The sequence below is a fragment of the Podarcis liolepis genome, assembly GCF_965112155.1.
Source record: "Podarcis liolepis genome assembly, chromosome: 11".
Lineage (NCBI taxonomy): Eukaryota > Metazoa > Chordata > Lepidosauria > Squamata > Lacertidae > Podarcis > Podarcis liolepis.
Genome location: NC_139565.1, coordinates 36893304 through 36909640, shown reverse-complemented (window position 1 = coordinate 36909640; position 16337 = coordinate 36893304). Strand labels below are relative to the sequence as shown.

The window sequence follows — 16337 nt, the reverse complement described above, 5'->3', positions numbered from 1 at the left end:
AGAGAAAGAGAAGAGAAAGGATTAATCTGTTATTTCTATTACATGACATCTAGTCCAAGTCTTCCCTGCACATGAAATTTGAAACACTGTCAAAATCAGTGAAAAGACAATCTATAGACAGTTGTTATAGGACAGCGTGAGCTACAAATATTTAATCTACTTACTCTAGAGTAATGCTGCTGAACATAAAGTCAAGAGCATTGTTCAAAATTGTTTGAGGGTTGTAGCGTTAATCAAACAGAATTTCTGACTCTATATTATTTGTTGAAAGAGAATGGAAAGCTTATTTCTGGCTGGCATGCCCCTATTTTTCTCTTTTTCAATATTTGAACACAAGGTAAAAGCCTAACATTCTACAAATATATTTAATAGTTCAGAATGCTGGGTTGTTGTTTCAAGACATAGATTTGCCTAGATCAATTTAGGGTCAGTGGTGGTGCTCAGGTCAGTGTAGTGAAGAAAAGTTGCTGCAGCCTTGCCTGGTACTTCTGCCACTATTTCTGCAGAAAGCCTGGGGAAAATCAGGGCCCACAGGCATTCTGGGAAAATGAAGATGGCAGCTGCTCACCCCCTCCATGTGGTAAGCTCACCCCCTCTACATCAGGGGTGGGGGGAGGAACCAGTGTGTTGGTGGAGGGCACCTTCCTTAGGGCTCCCTCAGATCTGATGCTGTTCTGAGGGGTCATGCTCTTATACAGTGGTACCTCGGGTTACAAATGCTTCGGGTTACAAATGCTTCAGGTTACAGACTCCGCTAACCCGGAAGTAGTACCTCGGGTTAAGAACTTTGCTTCAGGACGAGAACAGAAATCATGCCATGGCGGCACGGCAACAGCAGCGGGAGGGCCCATTAGCTACAGTGGTGCTTTAGGTTAAGAACAATTTCAGGTTAAGAACGGACCTCCGGAACGAATTAAGTTCTTAACCAGAGGTACCACTGTACTATAATTCTGAGGAAACAGTGACAGATAAAGCAGCTGCTGAACTACTACAAGAAGGAAGCATATCGTAAGTATGCCCTTTACCTTATAACGTGCTTGTTCCACATCATAGATCTTCTTGTCAGAAACTAGCTTAGGTGCAAAAAACTTTGCCAATTTGGCAAGGTAAACACCATTCCTTAATCCTTCTTCCAGTTCAGTAGTTGGTGGCAGCTCTTCATTAAGACAGACTTCCATCCACCTGCAAATGTGCAATATAAAACATTCCAGTTTTAACCAGTAGCTTTAATATGGTAAATATGTTATATTCATGATGCAACTCAGCACAACACTAAACCACAAGTATCGTATTTATTTTATTTTAATCCTTTGTAAGCAGCATCTTTTTAGTTACAGTTCGTTCCTTACAAGGGGGAAATAAATGTTTATCATATCAGCATCTCATGAATACCAAGTATACTTATTCTATTAAAAAAACTCCCACTAGCGTAGTCATGTAGGTCTATAAGAAAAAACTCCAAATTCCACAGCTGGTCAATAAGGAACCATCCAAAAGGTTGCAACATTTGGCAAACTTTCAAGTTCTTCTGAACTCCTCCAATAAAGTTCTATGCAAAGCACGATATGGTGGAGCAGGGAAACATTTAAACTTACTCCTGGATACTGCATAGTACATGAAAATTGTTTCATGGAGGCACATACTCTCTAGAAAACTCCTCAGGAAGCTACAAAACAATTAATCATCTTAGACAATTTCCGCCAGAAACAGCGCTGGATGAGATGTATCAACACCTACAAATATAAAAGTCTATTATGCTAGCACAAAAGCTATTGCAATGGTTACTCTTTGCCAGTTCAGCCCACAATGTTTATGCTTAATGAATGGATATATTCCAGAGTGTTTAAGTCATAACATTTCATTAATATGGAAAAATACACACACAATAGACATGACAATTTATCTTGCAGAAGAGGAACAGGGAGGGATTAAATATGTCCCGACACCTGTGAAAATGAAATTTTCTTTCTGCGGAACAGTTTTACTTTTTTTATACACAGCTGTAAAGAAGGCAGATGGAGCAGGACTTTGTGTGCTGCAAACTTAATCATAGCCATTCAAACATGACTGTCACCAGCTCTTAGAATTCTATCTACTATAAATATCAGCAAAACAGTTCTTCATTTATGACATCATACCCATAATTTGGCAGAACTTATAATGGAGGATGCTGCTTGACCACCCTTCCAATAAACACTCTAAACACTGTATCTTTTAATTATTCTGACATTTCAGCATCTCTTAATTCAACTTTTAGCCTTGTGCCAGAGTATTAGGAAGGACTGGGGGGGGGGGGAGTCAGACCATTTTGGAAGATAGAATTGTTTTCACTGCTTGCCTGCAAAAAAAGAGATGGGTTCCTCTATCAGAACAAATGGTTGCTTTAGAAACATCAGTTTTACCTATAAGGTTCACACTGCTGTAGGGTGGACTGCAGGTGATGCAAAACTGTCCAGCACTTCTGTTTCACATCTATTGCATGGCTCAAGTATATTAAATGCTTTTAGTCCCTATCAAAAGCCAAACACACATCTAGGCCAAATAAAATGGGATGCAATTCTTTATGTGCACACAGGCAAACAAGGACAAGCAGAAACTGAACACTACTTTTTCAATTTTAGTAGGGGAAACTAGTGCCTGTCACTCCACCACCACATTCTAGACTAACATCTTAGCTGGCATCAAGCTACTTAGCCCTCTTCAGTAATAGTAAAGAAGTAATGATAAACAGATGCAAAATTCAAAAATGACAAGTCTAGCAAACCACTGTAAAATTGTGGTTCCCTGAAAGTCTGTCCCCAATGCTTGAACCCATCCCATGTTAAAGATTGGAGCGTCTCACACAACCTTGTTAAGGGGTTGTGCAAATTTCTTCACTAGTTTTTATTAAGTTCAATTGGTTGCAGCACTCTCGACAAGAGCTAAATGCAGTTATTAAAGTGAAGGTGTGCATCAGTTGTATTCAGAAAGCATCTACTATCATGTGAATAGATTGCTCTAATAGTCAGCATTGTCAGAATTTTTTCAGCTGGCACTATGGCTCATTTGTTTAAAATGGATGCACTGCACATTTATTACCAAGTGATAGAAATACACTCGACAGATGCCTGGTTCTATATTTTGCCTCTAAGTCAAGCCACAAACCCCAACATTTCTACAACTACTGCATCTGCAACATGAGCATATGCATAATATCTGCAGAATGCTAAACAGATCCCTTATCTCTATTTGTCTGTAATAGCTTTGCAGCTAATCCCATTACAAAAGTAGGTTCAGATGACAAGTGTTGTTTTCCTGTACTTCACATGACCTGTTTCCAAGTGGCTGCTTGATCAACTTTGGAGTCCTCAAATTCCTAATAAGCATTATCTTCATGTACACAGAGACCACAATCTACCTTAAATATGTATAATAAATAAATTCATTTAGATGAAGTTGGGAGCCCCAGTTCCTACTTGAAAACAAGCAAGTAAGCCATTATTCCCAGCAAAATGTTTGCACAGACACCTTTACTTTAGAGAACATGAGACATAATTGTAGCCATGATAACTGATATATGAGATTTTCATATTCTTGAGACATTTTTTTCAACATGTTAGAACATAAATTTATTTTTCCAGAGTCTCAGCCACATTTGTTGGTTTTGCTGCAACCGACTAAAAATCCTGTGGTATCCTAAAGATTAATAAATTGATTATGGCGTGACCTTTCATGGAATACTGTACTACACGGGGCCTTATGCCATAATAAATTTGTTAGTCTTTAAAGTACTGCATGACTCTCTGTTATAATTATCTAGATCACGAAATGGGAGGTATAAGACCACATTTCACACCCTTGTCCCAAACTAAACTCTGCATCCATCAAGGCTGTACACACCTTTTCAGAAGGAAAGCTAATGTGATTAAGCATTTAACTGAAGCTTGCAAGCTACTCAGGGTCACTTCACCCACAATACTCTGTGCTTCAGATCCTAAAGGGGAAGTAAGAGAAGTCCTTTTAAAAACGTCAGCCCCAAATTCTCTGGCTCATTCAAATTCTCCAGTGACCACACCAATGCAAAACAAGAAAGTTACGTAGTCTGAGTGCCAAAGGAAATGCAACAGTCATGAAGCAGGAAATCTGAAACCACCGATATCTAACTAAACCCCAAAACAAGAAATCGGCTTTGGAAGAGATTTAGCAGTTAGCCACATGAGAATCCAAGATGAACCAATTATCTCTAGAGCTGTCTAAAGCCTCAAAGTAGAAGGTGGCGCTCTGGAACCAGGAAGCCAAAATTAATCCCCAAGAGCAATTACAATTGGCATAAATTGCAGTATAAACTGTCAATTACAGCCTAATTTACGGTACTGCAGGGAGCAGACAGGAGGGGGGAAATAGTGAGATAAAAATTAGAAAATGTTTGCCCATTTCAATTTTCTGTTACGAAGAAGTGGTTGCAGGGGAAACATTATACCACCCCCCCCAAAAAAAAACCCCGTCTGCTGCCATTGTTTTGTAGAGTGATTTCAAGCCAGCTATAGGATTTTCCAGGCAGCAATTTAGCTCGATTCGGCTATACCAGGCAAGGGCAAACTCGGTCCTCCAGATGTTTTGGGACTACAACTCCCATCATCCCTAGCTAACAGGACCAGTGGTCAGGGATGATGGGAGTTGTAGTCCCAAAACATCTGGCGGACCGAGTTTGCCTATGCCTGGGCTATACTTAGGGCAAATGAAGCCTAATCAGAGTGAGGGCAATGTATTTTGAATTGGCACACACTTTAATGCTATTCCACATATGCAAATTGTATTCATGATAACCAACATACTCCCTTTCAGCTCAGTCTTAATAATCAGAGATCACCTTTACACTCTTTCTTCCAATATTGGTCCCCAGGAGCAGGGGCTCACTGCACAACTGCCAAGAAAACCCCACCCCCTTCTCCAAGGCTGCAATTAGTCAGGCACGCCAAATAGTATCTGTGTGTTCGCTACTTCGAGCAAAAATGGGGAAACCTAGCCCTGAATACCATTGAAGCGCAACCACATAGTTCTCATAATGTGAATATTATGATCCCCTGTCATATAGTTCACACTATCCAATTTACAGTGCAATCAGAACCATGTCTGCTCACAAGTACGTACTATTTAATTCAATGGAGCCAACTCTCAGATAAGTGGGGTTAGGATTGCAGCCTTAGGCTTTAGTTTAGTAACGAAACTAACTAAAATTGGAGCCAGATTCTCTAAAAAATTGTCACCTCTCACATGATTGAACCTGGTCACTCAGGTCCTCAATGGAGGGCATGTTCTATGTTCCAGCACCATAAGTAGTAGCAGGTGGGCATATAAGAGATAGGTTCTTATCTGTGGTGGTGCCACAGAGGTTGTTAAATCCCCTCTTACCTGGTATTCAAATGCAAACTGGAAAACATTGACATTTCTGCCTGGAATACTCTTTCCTTGCTAGGCTCTGCCTCCTGCTGTTTCATCTGCTGTTCTGCATTTGTTCTTTAATTTATTGACATGTTCTTAATTAACTAAATATTAGCTGTTGTGGTGGGGGCCAGGTCTCTAAGTATGAAAGAAAGGCAGGGTATGGATATTTTTAACTTAAATACTGCTTTCTTCAATTGTACTTTGCAAATAGAGTTCTGCCTGGGACACAATTTCACCATTTCAAGCAAGTCCAATTGTCTGTTTTAGCAGATGCTTTGTTTATGAACATTCATTGTGGGGGAAAATATATACAAGCAAAAATATCCACAGAATGTGTTTAGTTTTAGAAAACAAAATAAAAATGATTAAATCATCACCCCTAGAATATGTGTATTAAAAACCCCCACCAGTGCCTTTATATACAATATTTGCAATTATTTATTAACAACTAGCAACTAAACATCTAGATACATTAAGAGAACTTTCACCAAGAGAGGAACTGGACTGCTGCCAAACTCCAAGGTAAAGTTCAGACCAGCTCTTCCAAAACAGGATGCTGAACTCTGTAAGGAAGCATATGGAGGCATGTTGGAGAAATTGCTGCCACCATTATTCTCCTAGACAGTTAGAAAGTTTACTGAAACTATATAAGCAGACAGTTATAGCTTTAGAGAGGGAAGGCTTAGAACCTGCTGAAGGTACCCCAGCTACAAAGAATGGGGGTGGGGTTTTGCAAAGTGGAGCAACAAGTATTCCATAAGAAGAGTGGAATGTAGCATAACTGATAACTGTTCCCACAGACGGGACTGTTGGTGCTCTCCACATTAGTTCACTAGGGAATTTTCATTCAGAAAATAATTCATGCAGAAAGTGCCCCACCTGTACCCTAAAGTGTGCTATTGAAAGGGGAGCCCTGCACCTGAATCCCCCTTTACAACTGTTCTAAATAGCCTATGGAGAAGCCAAAACCAGATATTCATGTGCATATCCAATACTCTGCAGACACAGGATATTTGCCAAACCTAATCAAATGAGCCTTCACCTAGCATATTTAACCCCTCTGCCTGCTAAAAACGTGTTCTGTGAGCTATCAACACAATTACTTCAAGCCAGAAATGTTATTCAGAGTTTTAGCAAATCACTTGCGTTGTTCAAATATTTACCTTACTCCAAAAGGTTAAAAATGACAGTACACTTTTGAAGCAGCACAATTGCCTATTTCTTCTTTGTCATGCAGCCAAATCCACCATCTCTTACTAAAAGACTTTCATGAGCAGGATGTAACAGACAATCAAAATGGGTTGCTTCCTTATTCTGTAACAGCTCTGTTTAGATCATGCTTTTTAGGTTCTCACTGAGAAGTAAGAAAGTACTTTATTCTCGGATTAAATACTAAGAACTAAAGAATCACCAAAGTATTTTACATTTACTTTAAATCAAGTTTAAATAGAGAAGCAATGAAGAAATATTAACATTTGCACTTGTAGGCTGTGGTTAGCGAGTTAACCATGATCACTTTACTATTGCTCCAATCCCCAAGTCCAAAACTACTAGTCTGAAGAATCACTTAAAAAAAAATCAACATTATACACCCTTATTTTGACCTATAATACTCTAGGAGGGGGCTCTTCTCCCAATTATTATTATTTTTAATCTTTTCGCAAAGCTGTCTTATACCATGTTGGACATAGGAGAACAGAAAGATGATGAGATGCCTCTTCTAATGTTCTGCCAGGCATTTTCCAAACATCTTCCTATTTTTTTTCCATCCTTTCCAGGCTGCTTCCCCTGATCTATCCCTGAGAGCATGCTGCTCTTTACCTCTGCTGGAACTAGAGCTCCCCTTTGACATCAGTAAGGCAAAAGCTACGGAGATTTTTGTGGCCGCAGGCCTTTCTTGAAGGTAAAGGTAAAGGGACCCCTGACCATTAGGTCCAGTCGTGACCAACTCTGGGGTTGTGGTGCTCATCTTGCTTTATTGGCTGAGGGAGCCGGCGTAAAGCTTCCGGGTCATGTGGCCAGCATGACTAAGCCGCTTCTGGCGAACCAGAGCAGCGCACAGAAACACCGTTTACCTTCCCGCCGGAGCGGTACCTATTTATCTACTTGCACTTTGCTGTGCTTTTGAACTGCTAGGTTGGCAGGAGCATGGACCGAGCAACGGGAGCTCACCCCATCACGGGGATTCGAACCGCCAGCCTTCTGATTGGCAAGTCCTAGGCTCTGTGGTTTAACCCACAGCGCCACCCACATCCTCTTCGTGAAGAGGGACACCCAAATATGGCCACTGGCATGCTCTCCCTAGTCCCACAGCAATAAAGCCTCACAAGTTAAAATAATTTTAAAGAGCAATCAAATTTTCACCACACTGCAGATTACAAACAACATTTAATACACAACTTCACAAATCTTTTCTCCTTTCCATGTAACACGATAACGAACTTCACTGAAATCAGTGTTAGAAACTAGGATAGAAAAACTAGGAGCCGGGTGGCTTCTGGGACCTGGGTTGTGGACACCAAAACAGAATGCCTAGTCACCATTTGGGGGGGGGGAGGGGTCGCTAACACTTTCTATTTATTATTTTGATAAGCATGAACTAATACACAATTCACATAAGTGATATATTGTTAATATCACATTTTTAGCTGAAATTGTTAATGCATGTTTAATTTGGTGTTTACAATAAAAAACATTGGTACCATACTTCAGTTTTCAAAGCACTCTACTCTTTATTGTTAAACTCCTTAACATATTGTGTATCCTTAACATATACTTTGAGGCTTCAAAGCACATACATTTCAGTAATCCTTGAGTGTCATCCAGGTGCAAAAAAATGGTACCCAGACTTTTTAAGGTGCTTGCAAATAGAGAATCTTTAGGCACAAAATGCGTCTGGCAGCCTGCTAATTTTGAACCCTTTCTGAAATATCAAGTTTTTTGAAAGAATGAAGTTTATTATTATTATTATTATTATTATTATTATTATTATTATTATACCCTGCCCATCTGGCTGGGTTTCCCCAGCCACTCTGGGTGGCTTCCGACAAAGTATTAAAAATCCAATAAAACATCAAACATTAAAAACTTCCCTAAACAGATGTCTTCTAAAAGTCAGACAGTTGTTTATTTCCTTGACATCTGATGAGAGGGTGTTCCACAGGGTGGGCGCCACCACTGAGAAGGCCCTCTGCCTGGTTCCCTGTAACCTCACTTCTTGCAGTGAGCCAGAAGGCCATATTCCGCAGAGAGGGCACGTTCTGAAATGCAGACTCTCCTTTAAGAGTCAAGGAGAGAACTATGATGACCAATTATTTCACACATAGAAAGTGATACCCATCTACTTATTTCAGGGGCTCTCAGACAATGGCCTGGTTTGCACATAATACTAAGCTCGACCATAGCCTAGTTTCCAGAGTGAAGATCGTGGTTACCTTACTCCTCTCCTGGAATACTAAGCCAAGCCATGACTTGGTCTGCATAACGTAGAAACAGAAGAACTGGGAGAGCAGTGCTACAGTTGTAGTCTTCTCTCTGGGAAGCAGTGTGTTTGGCTTAGTATTAGGTACGAACCAGGACCACGTACAAGCACATGTCACATTGGACAAAGTAGCATTTATTTTTTGAAAGCCTATTGTTATATGCTCCTCATTTCCAGGGCAGCCTTCCCCAAGCTCGTGTCCAGATGTTTTGGGCTACAATTTCCATCAGCCCCATCCAGTCCATCAGCCCTATCCAAGTATGTTGGCAAAGGCTGTTCTAAAAAGGTAGTGCTGCAGGACTGAGTTTTCTTTGGATGGTAGTGCACACTGAAGACTCATGTTTGCACTATGTGACCTATTTACAAATACAGAAGCATAGTCCGGTGGAAACAAAAGACATTCTTACAGCAGTTAGCACAACCTCTGATTGCGAATCAAAATCCCTGACAGTCACAGTGGCAGCTGTTGCTTGTTTGCTCCAAGTTTCAGCTAACTCCTGTTTCAACTGTTTACTTTCTGCCTTAGTAAGTCCAAATTGAAAGTTGGAACATCAGGAGCTGCTTTAGACAAGTGGCCAGGTTTGCATGCCACGGTAAGCCAACTAAGAGCTGTACAAACTTTCTGGCTTCCCAAGAGAAGCTCACAGTTGCTTTGCCCCTCCTCAGTCCTTTTAGCAGGTCTCTCCTCCTGAATCATAGTCTCCAGATCATTTGGCTCCAGATCATAGTTAAGAAGACCTTAACCGTGAACCTCAGTCCAGACAACATGATAATCCAATCCTTGGCATAGGTGCTAAGGTGAAATAATCACAGAGGTGCAAAGCCTGTGCAAGATCCTCTCCAGGGCCTAGAATGTCTGCTTAGTCTCAGCAAGCCATAGTTCTGTGAAACTGGCCAGTATATCCTGCTCATGTTGTTTATACTGACTGGCTGCAGCTGCCCAGGGTTCCAGACAGGATTCTTCCCCTTAAACATAAGAAGGGCCTTCTGGATCAAGCCTATCTAGTCCAGGACCCTGTTCTCATAGAGGCCCACCCAGATGCCTGTGGGAAATCTATAAGCAGGACCCAGGTATAACAGCGCTCCCCACTCCCCTCCAGCAACTGCTATACTGTACTGCCTCTGACTGTGGTATACTGCTGCCATGTTCCATCTCATGATCAGCCAGGCTACAAGGTACCCAACTTTGACTCCTATTTATTGGAGCTGGAGGAACTGACATTTTTATGTACTGAAGTTCTCACCCTGGGCCAGCAGGGGGATACTGTAGATAGTTATGCAAATGAAGGATCAAAAGTGACGTTCAGTGATTGGATAGTTTGTATGCAAATGAAGGATCGAAAGTGACATTCAGTGATTGGATAGTTTTAGAAAGTTGTTACAGTAACAAGGTACTGGAGCTCTATATAAGCAGGCTGACTGAGCCCTTCAGTTCAGTTCTGGTCCAGCTTACAAATAAAGAGCTGCTTTGGAGAAATCGCTGTGTCGTCTGCTATGTCTACCCACAACTTAACAGACATATTTTTTAATCTTATTTTATTTATTAAATTTGTACACCGCCCCTTATCTGAAGATCACAGTGTGGTTCACAACATAAAATACAAAACGAGAACACAAAATACATAATCAGAAATCAGAAACAAATCAATAACCTCTCACTCTGCAATTTTGACATCTGTTGGGACAAAAGAATAGTCTGCTTTGAGGTTTGGCTCTACAACCAAGAGGTATATAAATCTTACAAAATAAATAAAGAACAGTCTGCAACCTTTTATGAGCAAAACATGTGTTCTGTCACTGAGCAAAAAGACTTCCTTTCGGCTTCCCAAGTAAGTTAAAGATTATTGCCTTCTGAAAGCTGGAGTCACACCCCAGGATATCACAAAATTATAACCCAACCCTGACCCCTAATCAGGCAAAACTTTAGGAAAAACTAATGATAGACCCATTCATGGTAATCAAAGGAATCCAAACTCATGACACAACAGCAAAACAAGCCTGTAGCTCCTTGGTATTTTAATTCTAAAGCCATTTACTTATTTTAGTTTAGTCTAAACTTAACTGGATGTTTGCCCTAAATTTGATGGGGAATGCGAATTGCCAGTTTATCCAAGCTACAATTAATCCAAGATGTAAGAGACAAATGCAGACCACACCTATTCTCCAATGTCTATTTCTCAAGGAAAAAATGCACACTCTCCAATGGGATAGTCAGAGCCAGCTTTCACTTTAGTTCCTCTGTGACCCAGTAAATGCGTGTCTGAGGCTCCCATTTCATAGTCAGAAGTGCTTTTGTTTTGTTTTCATCCATGTTTCTAAGTTTTTGCTGTAGTTTGATATGCATGAACTTGTCTATCTCGAGCAAGGCAGATGTTGGTGTTTAATGGCATTTCGGTCTGCTAAGCTTTTATTCTCCATTCACATATCTTCAACAAGCTTCAGCCTATTTCTTTCAGCACTATCGAAAAGGAGAGAAACCACGGCTTATTTGCACAAATGACAACTTTACACAGGTATGCTCTCTCAAGGGAACAATAGAGCTGAAATTATCCATTTCTAGGTCTGTCCCCCCCAAATGCAACTGTGGCGCAGCAGTGCTTTCACACAGTTTAAGGTGGCAAGCCAGCAACAACAGTTAGTTCCTGGAGAAGATGGACCTGGCTGAGGTCACACATGCCTTGGTTACATCATGGTTGGCCTATTAGAGATTGATTTCCTGGGGCTGCCTTTGAAAAATGTTTGGAAATTTCAGTTAGAGCAACGTAAGTCGTAAGTTTCAACCTTTTTTTATAGCAACATTTAAAAAACATCACCAGCTTCACTGTCTTCAGTTGAAAGTGCTGATTATTACCTTTAAAGTCCTAAATGGTTTAGCACAAACTCTGTATGCAGAAGGTCCCAAATTCAATTCACAGCATCTCCCAAGTAGAGCTGAGAAAGACACAAGCCCCAAAATCCAGACTGCCACTGCCTGTCAGTGCAGGACAATGCTGAGCTAGATAAACCAATGGTCTGACTCTGTATAAGGCAGCTTCCTGTGGTTACAAAGGTTGTGCACCACCCCAATTGCTTGCTACTCCTTCCCAGAAAAACCCTTGCCAAGCAACTCCTCCCCTCAACCCCTTTAATAGGTGAAAAATTCCTGTGTGACACCATGCCCACGTTGCCCTGGCAACCTACTGTGGGGTATTTTGCCTTGTAGATGGCTTAATAGCAGGGCCATCATCTCCCCCTGTCCCTCTGTTTGGCAGAAAAACAATCTCAGCCTGTCAGCTCTGATTAAATCGCAGCAACCAAGAATCCAGAGGGGGAAACCTGGCACCCAGGGATCTGGGGGATCCCTGTCCCCCCACAAACTCATAACACTATATTCCCCAGATATGGGGGTTGTGAGGGAGTACAGTGGCGTAGCGTGGGGGTGCAGGGGGGGGCGGCCGCACCGGGCGCAACATCTGGGGGGCGCGCGCTCGCACTCGCAGCTCTCTGCCCCCTGCTAAAATCCACGGGTTAGGGGGCGCAAATTACTTGCCTTGCCCCGGGTGCTGACAACCCACGCTACGCCACTGAGGGAGTATGATACTTTCTGGGCAGTATCTTCCCATGTGAATCTACCCATTCACTTAAATTGTCAGAAAAATATTGGCTTCATGCCTCATCACCATAGAGGTATGGCTGGTGGCAGTGGAGGCTGGTCTTCTGGAGCGAATGGGAGACTGCCCCACCAATCTCAGTCTGCCCTCTGCCAGCCCTTTACCTGCCTGCATTCTTACAACCATTCTTCCTGTCATTCACTCTGGATCCACCAACTGTTGAGTTTCCCTCTCTTCTGCCCTAACCATGCCAACTGGCACCAGCCACCACTGGCTGGTGGGAACATGGAAGACATACTGTCATAGTGCCCAGGCTTTGGAACATCTCTGTCCTGGAGATTTTCTGGTCCCATCCTTTACATCTAAATGCATTAAGGATAACTGAAAAAGTATTAGTTCCAGCAGGCTTGTGAGTTGTATTCATTTTTTTAAAAGGTTTTTTTTTTAATGTTTTGTTTAGCTGTTTTAATATTAGACTCTCCCCCCTAAAAAAAGAATTGTGATATTAGCTGCCTTAGATGTTTCCCCCTCCCTCCCCACCCCTAAAAGAAGATATAGAAAAGCAGGACATTTTAAAATACATAAATAAATATCCTCAATTTTGCTGTGAGCTTTTAAATATCACAGTGGTGCAAGCTACATAGCGTTCTGGCAACCAGCAATGGCCGTCATTTCCCAAAACCAAGGAGAAAATCATGCTGAGGAATGTGTGATTCAAAGATTTTTATTGTTCCAAGAGAAAGTGTGCCATTTTAGCTCAAGTTTTATGCTCTCTGTACAGAAGACCACAAGTTATAAAGGTGCTAATGGTTCAGTCACAGAAAGACCATCCCTGTCCACAGCAAGCTAAAAGCCTAATGGTTCAGAATATTTGGGATGGGGGAAGAGAGAACAGGTACAGAGGCTGTTTCAGCCAGATGCTGCTTGATTTACCACCCATCCTGTAAAAGCAGAGATGGGGAAGCTGTGGTCCTCCAGATGTTACTGGACTACAACTCCCATCATCCTTAGCCACTGGCCATACTGGCTGGAAATGAAGGTAGCTGGAGTCCAACAACATTTGGAGGACCACAGGTTTCCTACTCCCTCCCATTCTCCCTATGCTGAACCAAGAGATAATGTGTAAGAGCTGGATGAGTGTAAGGAGACAATGATGTGGGAGCAACAAGCTGAAGTTGAATCCCAGTAAGACAGAGGTCCTATGGATGGGTGGTTCCCAGGTCCGAAAATTAGGTAGACAGCCTTTTTTGGATGGGGTGGCATTCTCCCTGAAAAGGTTATGGAGTTATGGAGTCCTCCTAGATTCAAAGCTGTCACTCAAGGTCTCAGTGATAAGATCTCAGTGGCAAGTGGTCTCAGCTGCGAGGAGTGACTATAGCCAGCTATGGCTATTTCGGGACAGGGATAATAACTAGCTACAGTGAGCCAGGCTCCCATAACCTCCTGGATCTGCCAACTGTGATGCACTCTACATGGGGCTTCTCTTGAAGGTTGTCTGATGCAGCATGCTGCAACTCAGCTGTTATCTGGGGAAGCAAGGTTGGACCCTGAGAGCACTGAAGTGGCCTCTGGTGAGCTACTAGGCTTAACTCAAGGTGTTAGTATTAACAAGCAAAATTCTGAACTGCTCAGGATCCAAGTATTTAAAGGAGCTTCTCCATATATCAGGCTGAGTTATGAGATCAGCCAGCCCACGTTTTGAGATCAGTATGGGAGATTCTTTATGGGGCTGCTAAATATGGCACCGCTTCCTCAATGACAGCAACTCAGTTGTGGAACGCCTTTCCTATGGTGATTCAGTTATCCGTCTACTATAGTTGTTCAGGTGACAACTGAAAACTTTGGCATACAGTCAAGGAAATCTGTTAATATTCTATCCAATGCTGTATTTTTACAATCACAGTCTTGCAAAGTTATGTTGCATAAAAGTTGTATTTCAAATCCATTCTATTTCAACATTTATCACCATCATTAATTTATCATAAACACCAGCATTACCATAATCTATTACAACTCTGCCACAATTTCTAGTTCTGCCATTATTTACTGCAACAAGTAAAAATCTCCAAGTTCTGTATAGACAACAACAGCAACAAACCTCACAATCAGGTTAAGCGATAAGCGTTAATGCAGCATAGAATGTTTTCATGTGGTAAGTTTGTCCCATGGCAGGAACAAAGTCTGCATAATAATCTTCCTCCAACAGCTACTGAGAAGTTGGGTGACATGAAAACACCCCCTTGCCTGAAAGACTCTGTGCTTCACAGAAAAGCAAATCACTGCAGAAAGAAGAGCATTACCCACTTCTTGATAAAACCAAGCCGGCTTCTGATCTGTTAGCATAAGTGCTACCCAGCTTCCCACTGAAGACATGTCATCACCACCAATGCTCCAATGTGTTATCAAAGCAGTAGAACCAGTTCTTCTTCAATATTCCCCATACCTGCCCAAATACCGTGTAATTCTTTCCAAATTAAGCTTTGGCAATTTCATCACAAATAAATCCAAGTTTCGAACACAACTAGTTTATTTAAGAGATGTTGCATATTAAGGATTTTCAATGATTTCATATGTTATGTTGCTTACATGCCACTATATCTTTCTGTCATTTGGCAGAAACAAGGCAAAAGTGCTCTCCTCTGGCCTTTCAATTTCAGGACACTGCACAGCATGTTAAAGTGCTTTGGCCTCCTGCCACACAACATCTGGACTCCTTCCAAAGAGAAAGTCTCCCAAGCACACATGGTATCAGGTTAGAATTAATCTGTCCTAAAATGCAGGGGCCAGATTCCCCAAACCAATTGAATTTCACTGAAAGCAGGACTGGAAAGGAACAAAGCAGGCTTTAAAGCTCCTTTCCAACTTGACAACTGTCCAGTCCACCTCAGACTTAATTCAGAACAGCCAAAAGGGCACTTGCAATCTGGAGGGCTAACCACTGCTGGGAAATAATCACACCAGAGCACAGCAACAACAACAGAAGCAGCAACTGCTCCTGGGTTTGGAGATTTACAGCTCTCAGGTATGCATTTTACAAGAAGGGAGATTCTTCTATGCCCAGATTCATTGCACTATTGACAGCTCTCATGCAGGGGAATTAACTTACATTAACTACACTGCTCTTCTCCGATGTGCTTATAGAGTATTCCTTCTGACAGGACAGTGGCAGCCTTTTGCTAAAGACAGCATTATTAAAAAATTACTTAAGACTGAACACCTCTCAGGGTGAAGAAAAGTATTTTCATACCAGTCTGCCTTGTGTAAAAAATAAAATAAAATACCATGCACATCAAAGATGTGAGATTTGCATGTGCGATGAAGCATGATGAAAAATCAAGCTTTTCTTTTTAGATATATTAGGGATGTGAATATTGAATTTACACTAGTAGCAGCAGCAGATTGTTATTTACACTCCTATTTCCTTTTAGCCTCAGTGAGACTTGCATGTGGTTCCCAGACAGTCTTTCATCAAAGCAGTGTTCAGTGCCAGATTTGCTTAGCTTCAGCAACAGAACAGTACCACATGTCTTCAGACCATTCCGTGACCTAAAGCATAGCTAACAATTGTCCTCTGATTTGTGCATGTGGGGCAATTGCTATATCCTACTCTGGGGACACCACAAATTAATACAAGATTTACTCATCCCAAAGAGCATAGCCTCAGAACAAGAAAGGTTCACATATTAGACTCAATTTTATAACACATTTCACAAGCCAAATAAAAGGCTTATTTTGGGTTGAGAGTAAGTTACGGTACAGTGATCAAAGCAGAATAGTTCAAAGGTGAGTGATCTGTTTTAGTACTTCACCTTCTTCAAGCAGTAAGCATATGTAAAAATTAC

General features: G+C 41.5%; 1 protein-coding gene across 2 annotated transcripts in view; it reads right to left on the bottom strand.

The window, feature by feature from the left end:
- IQGAP2 (IQ motif containing GTPase activating protein 2) overlaps positions 1-16337 on the bottom strand; it is a 116638-nt gene that overhangs the window by 52956 nt on the left and 47345 nt on the right. For both annotated transcript variants that reach the window (XM_083465160.1, XM_083465159.1), the window contains exon 3: positions 1026-1182. In XM_083465160.1, the coding sequence (XP_083321286.1) occupies positions 1026-1182 (157 nt within the window). The remainder of the gene's footprint in view (positions 1-1025; positions 1183-16337) is intronic.